We start from the raw sequence: 6,869 nt of genomic DNA on the forward strand, positions 1-6,869 counted from the left end.
CTCTCTCTCCTACACACACACACAGACACACACACACACACACACACACACACACACACTGAAACTTTTATCCAAGCAATTCTAAAAGAAGTGAGCCCTTCCAGTCCTCCTCATTGGACCAAAACATTTCACCTGAATTTGTGCCCAATTAAGCCTGGCCTCCCCTTCAGTATGAATAGGATATATTTGTGAACCTGCATTTACTTCGAAGCAGAGGCAGGGTGAATCAAAAAGTCTCACCTGCCTTCCTCCAACAATGGTCAAAGTAAAATCGACAGCTATCCAAGCCCCAATACCTGTGTGTGTGTGTGTGTGTGTGTGAGAGAGAGAGAGAGAGAGAGACAGACAGACAGACAGACAGACAGACAGACTGTGTGCCTTACAGTAGTCTCTGAAAGCCTTGAAATTTATTTGGAGACTCTAGCTCTCTCTGAAAAATATAGGCCAGAAAAGAGTACATATGTTTTACTGTTACCCTCAGATCTGTTGAAACTTTGGTCAAACATTAGAAATTACTCTGAAAACTCAAATTTCACAAAGGATACTGTAAGACACACGACTTTTTAAAAAGTACCACACTAGAACCCTTCACAAGTTTGTGTAGCTATAACCATTCTCTCTATCCAGACACCAGGGAAAGGACTGCCTAGGTTGGCTAGATACATAATTATTGGTTTAGTTTATTTTTTTCTAGATAGATGTCAGTTTCAATCCAGATGTATTAATATTTCTAATTAAGAAAAAACTAATTTTTAAAATTTGTATCATATCCCTCTACCTGACCATTCTTCCCCTTTCTTTTATTCGCGCGTGTAGTTTATATTATATTGTATATCCATTTGAACGCATGCCATCTATCTATCTATATAAGTATATATGCAAAATACATGAGCACATTAAACCACTCAACAAAAAGAAACCTACAGTTTCATCATCCTTTAGTGGATGCAACTGCTTTCTCTCTCTCGTTTTTTAAACAACCGGTTTGTTTCTTTCATCTTCACAAAGCTCTCCAAGGTTTCCATATCCAATCTATGGGCTGAGAGTGTAGGAACAGAATTTTGGAGACGTAGGAGATCCCTTGTTACGCACTGAAAAGCTTTTCCCCTCATTTACCTCCGAGCAAGGGAATATTTTAAAATTAAAGAAAAAGCCCTTGCTGTCATAACAAAAGAATGTTAGCCCTGGGATCAGCACGAAGGAGAAAAGATTTGGCTTCATAAACCTTGACTTTCTACATTTAAATTCACTAAATAATTTTATACGCTCAGGGCGTTTTTTACATTTTCCACAAGGATCCCCTTATGTCTCAGGGAGAAAAAAAAAGCTGCCATTCAACGCTTAGCTCAACTAAAACCTATTTACTTCTTTTTATAACCACGTCTGCTGCTGATTTTTTTGTATCTGTACAAATTTTTTTTCTGTGAGAGGCACAAAGCCTGGCATTTTTCAAAAGAGGGGATTAGAACATTTGCAAGCACCAGACAAAGAGCGAATCCTGTGCAAAAGGACACCGTAGTTTATCCAATTTTCGACTTAGTGCCATTCAACTGGTCATTTATGCAATGTCATCCGACAAAACAACATGTTTTACTGGGGGGGGGGGGGAGTTTGTAAAGCTGAGAGATCCAGATTCGTTTCTCCTAAGAAAATAAACATCTCATAAGACTCTGTTGGAGAGATTCTATACCCTATTAACTTGGGCTTGTCCTCTCCCCCAACCTATCCTATATATATGTATATATATCCTTAATCTCCCTTCACTCGTTTCTACTCCAACTGGGACAAACACAGAGATACCAAAAGAAGCATAACCTATATTTCCCTGTTCCCATGGAAGCACGTTCGTGCAATCTGTCTCCTTCCTTCCACCCTCTTGGACTTTGTTGACAGAATAGAAAGAGAGAAAGAAAAAGAGTCATAGCTACTTTTAAAAAGAGAAGGGGAGGGGGGGGAGACCCAGTCTCTCTCTCTCTCTCTCTCTTTTTAATTCTTCCTTTTTAAAACGTTCATCAGCATATGCCTCATTTCAAATGCAACAAATGTAAATATACTTTTCCCTGAACAGAATTTTAAGTGAAAGTCCAATAGTTTGCAGGGCGGTTTAAGTCTGCCTAACAGATGCAAACAGTCTTGGGGCTTCAGTTCCATCTTTGAGTCCCCTAAAAAGATTTGCTATGGCCAACAAAGGAAACTGTCACACCTTTTCCCATCACCGCTTTAATTTATGCTCAGTCTCCAAGTTTTTTTTTTCATATTGATTTGATAATCACTTTAAGGCAGAACATTTAAAATAAGAAAGAGCCCGGCAGTGGGTTGAAAAGGGGGTCTTACAGGCTTGCTTCAATATGGTGAAAATGGGAAGGCAAAGAGGGAGCCAGGACTGTAAAGGTTGTTTTGTAAAGTGGGTTTTTATTATGCACCGACTCTCTCCGCATTTACTTAACTCTTCACGGGCTGTTGGGTAGGTTAACACCCTTCAAGGCCTCTTTCATGTCCAATACCTCGTTTGTTTGTAAAGGAAAATGAGCTTTTAACACATTTCCATTGAGCAAAAGTTTTTATTTTATTCTGAACCCAAAATGAGGGAGGGGGGGAACCCTTTCCTTATTCCCAGCGCAAAAGGTTTCTCAATCAGGAAGGGATCCCAGACAAATGGGCAGCTCTGGACCATGTGTCTGTGCCTTCTTCCAGAGACACACTTCTGTTGCCTCTCAGGGCTTTCCTGCCTCTGGGGTGACAGAACCAATATGTTCTGAATGATCTGCATGTGATATTTTCCTTTGAGCCCCCCAATTTGAGTGTGTATTATCAGCATTTGGCATGTGTTATTTGCTGAATACAGTAGGTGCTTAACATACAAGTTAGTAAATGTCTGTGTACATGATGTATGCACAGCTAGGGCATTCAAATAAAAGAGTCCTCAGTGTTGAGATAAAAGGAGGCATTGCTCTTACAAGACTTAGCTTACATAGAATCATAAAATGCATTCCTTGAGATTTAAAGAATTGTCAGGTCATTTCCCCCCTTTTAAAACATGTTTGCTGACGCTCATGATTTTGCTACTCTTTTGCTGCTACTGTTAAATGTTACTGTTAAATGTTCTCTCCTCCTCTAGGAAGGGGGAGAACGCTGATTGGTGGGGGCTGACAAATCACTTGTGATATCTATTTGTGTCTGCATTTGATTTCTTTGTTTCTTTATTTCTTTCTTTTTTAAGGGATCAGTGGATGCCCAGTGCGGTCTCGTTCTCAATGGTCAAGGTGGGGTGATAAGAAGAGGTAAGGATAAGTCACTCCTCCATGATCTCCAGTAGATTATTTTAAGTGGCTCTTTTATATCAGGTTAAATTATTTATTTTAAAGAAAATGATCCCACACTAATTGTTTCTGAGGCCAGAATCCTCCACCCACCCAGAGGAACTTACATTTTTAAAATTTCCCATGTATTTCTTTAAAATTTTTTATTTTATTCAATCAACAAAATTTCTTCTTCTCTCCCTCCCACCCCAACACTCCTTCCCAACTGGAGAAAGAGAATAAAACAAAATTTCTGTTACTAACATGTATAATCAAGCAAAACAAATTTCCACATTGGCCATGTCCATAATGTGTGTGTATGTCATTCTGCCCTTAATCCTTCACCTCCCTATCAGGAGGTGAGGACACTCCCATAGATTTCAGCTGCTCTCCCTCTCTGAAACGAACAGACAAAATACAATCTGCAGGAGAAATGTGAAGACTGAGACTGGAAAGGGGGTGGTGGTGGTGGTAAAGAAACCCTCCATGATGTCCTAATGGTTTGCCAATAACTAGTGCCACAATGACAAAAATCGAAGTTCAAGGCGAAAAAACTTCTCACACTCTCCGCCCCTCTGGAATACCACCTCCCCAAGCAGAATTTCAAGTTTCATTTAGTCCCAAATGTGCCAGCCACCGCCTGTAAGATTTAAAGCAATGGTGTTAAGTTGAAGCTTTAAGGATTTGTATAAAAGGTGTCCAGGAAAGCTGCAGGGAGGGTAATAAAACGCCAATATTGTAGCTGCCCCTATTTTCCTAAATGTTCTGAACATTTCTTTCGTTAAGGGAGGGAAAAAGGGAGGAGGGGTGGTGTTAACTGTACCGGATAAAGCTTTCTCGTTCCCATCTGTTAACAAAAACATCTGAATCCAGAGTTACTCAGCTCAGAAAGGAATGGGGTGATGGAGGGGGAGAGAAAGGGAGGTGTAGGATTGAATATGCCCTTCATACATTGTTATGGGTTCATATCTCTCCATCACAACAAAGGGGAGCCATATAAACCTTCGTTTCCTTAAGACCCTTAGGATTTGATAGTCAAATATCATAGCTGACTGTATTAGTGGTCTGAGCTTATTCTCTCAATGATCTGAATAACCCAAATCACAGACCAGGGAAGGGGGACCAGCTGTTATCCCAACTTCATAAGAATTAATAAGACGTAGTCTATTCACCAAGACTAATTCCGCTTCGTGTTGCAGCTCTCTTTAGTAAACCGAATCTCTATTATGTGCCGGCTATGCCAAAGACTAAGTCATTTCTCCAACTGCCATTAAATGTACTTAAGTCACTTGCTAACCCTTTAATTCTCATTGAAAGACCGGATACTTTTTGTGAAAGGGAAATGAATTGGTAGAAATGAGAAGGGCCTTCAGTATTTGACCTACAGGCAGCATAGCCCAACTGGGCTAAGGCCAAGTAAGAAATGTGGAGATTCATATAGGCCTACACATTGTTACCAAGGATAATTTATTTTTACAACATGTAGTGGTCACTAAGCAGAAGGTGTGCGGATGAGAGGAAAAAGGAGCAGGACATCAGCATTTAAACATTCATTTGTTAGCAGGCAAACTCTTTTACCTATGTAGTAATGCATAAACCTGAAATAGGACTGAGGATAATGACAATTTAAAGATATTTGTACACATCCGTAGAACCTAAGGAAAAGCAATAGGAATTAGTGTCAGGTAGAGTGTTATGAATGAAGCCAGAGGGGACTGCATCATTAAAGGTAAGACAGGCAGTTCAGAGAGACAACCGGCTTGTGGAGGGTGCAGATGGTGCTGAAGGACAGCGCCACTAATTAGACGCCTGTACTCTGTTCCTTGGAGGACTTTTTGTCTTTGCTAGTATAGTATTTTAAGTTTCCTTCTCTACAAATTTTTTTTCTAAAATTCATTTTTAAATGCTTTAAATAGGGTCATGGTTAGAGAGATCAACTCCTGTAATAGCTAGGAAAAGTTACTGGAATGATAAGGTGAGTAATGAAAGGAATTAGGAATACTGGAAAGGGTGAGGGGAAAGAATGAGAAAGTTGTTTGATTAGTTTGGATTCGTAAGTTTAGATTTAGGAGGTCCAGGGTCATCTTCCTTCTACAGAATTTGGTGCCTGGAGCAAAGAAATTGAGCTCTGGCTCCTAAAGCTGTATGCAGAGAAAATTGTTTTCATAGGTGTATAATTGTTTCTTTTTCTGTTAGAATATGGTACTGTTAATTACACTTGGGTAAAGGATGTCAAGTCTGAGATTGTGTACTCCAATTTGACCCTCGAGGAAACACTTCTGTCGTTAGCAAAGAGAGGGGAGGGAAATAGGTTGGGGTACCTCGACTGACTGACTAAGATTCATCTCCCAGCTGGGAGAATTCTGAGCTTTCAATTGTCTCGTAAGGAGTTTAGTCCGTCTCTGAAGCTCTGATTAAGGCGTTCTGATTTCTGCCATAACCGATTGTAGCCATGATGTGTGCGCGCGAGCATATGTGTTTTCCTTAAGAATGATCAAGGTTTTCAAAGATTTAAAAATTGGTCACAAAAGAAATACAGCTCAAAAATAAGATGTTTTTCCTGCCTCGTTCAGCTACAACCACTAGTTTCACCGTAAAGCTAGTGCATCTCTTAGAGTCATCGCTTTAAATCTAAAATGTGGAAGGGAATGATATACACATTTTTCCTGTTTTCTGAAAGAAAGAAAAAAAGCAGCCCTTTCCTCCTGTCACTAAGGAGCTGCAGGAGTGCTCCATGTCAAGCATTAGGTTAACTTTTTTTTCCTTCTCATAGATCAGGTGATAGATACTAACTACAAAGTGGGGGAGACACTCCAGGATTTGGGGACAATTCATATTTAAATTGCTCTTACTCTTTTCATCACATACTTCCGTGTTACTTTCCACGTGTAATCCAAGGGTGACATAATTTAGGGCTGCGTAAAAATGCGCAACTTTTCCTGATTCGTTCTTGTCGCCCATTAAGTCCCCCCAGATCTTCTAACATTCTTCTTCTTTTCTAAATTGAAGGAATAATAATTTTTTTTAAAACCCAAATTTCTTTTCAGAAGACACCAGATATCATTTGACTCTAGAAGTCTAACCATGGACCTATTTTTCCTGTAAAAGTGCCATTTCTCTGCTCACCAGGTTTAGCAGTTGTACATAGTTTTCCTTTCCGTCTGTTTTCTTCAATGTGTGTATTTTATCTCTACGTCAATCTCTAAATGTCTTTTTCTACCTCTTTCTGTCTCTGCCCGCATCTGCCTTTGTCTCTCTGTATCTGGGTCTGTGTATGTCTGTCTCTCCGACTCTGTCTCTGCTTGTGTCTTTTCCTCTCTGTCTTTCTATATGTCTCTCTGCCTCTGTCTGTGTCTCTGTCTCTCTGGGTCTGTTTCTCTCTGTGTCTGTGTCTCGCTGTCTGTGTCTCTGCCTCTCTCTGTCTCTGTCTCTCTCTGTGTGTCTCTTTCTCTGTCTCTGTCTCTCTCTCTGTCTCTGTCTCTCTCTCTCTCTGTCTGTCTCTGTCTCTCTCTCTGTGTCTCTTTGTCTCTCTCTCTGTCTCTGTCTGTCTCTCTGTCTCTCTCTGTCTCT

At 40.2% G+C, this 6,869-nt stretch overlaps 1 protein-coding gene across 1 annotated transcript in view; it reads left to right on the forward strand.

Annotated features, from left to right (window-relative positions):
* TFAP2D (transcription factor AP-2 delta) overlaps positions 1-6,869 on the forward strand; it is a 90,167-nt gene that overhangs the window by 1,760 nt on the left and 81,538 nt on the right. Inside the window, exon 3 of the mRNA XM_069070745.1 lies at positions 3,221-3,281. Within this exon, the coding sequence (XP_068926846.1) occupies positions 3,221-3,281 (61 nt within the window). The remainder of the gene's footprint in view (positions 1-3,220; positions 3,282-6,869) is intronic.

The sequence above is a fragment of the Petaurus breviceps genome, unplaced genomic scaffold, assembly GCF_028583685.1.
Source record: "Petaurus breviceps papuanus isolate PSGF00001 unplaced genomic scaffold, PetGlider_PUasm1.0 90822, whole genome shotgun sequence".
In the NCBI taxonomy this organism is placed as follows: Eukaryota; Metazoa; Chordata; class Mammalia; order Diprotodontia; family Petauridae; genus Petaurus; species Petaurus breviceps.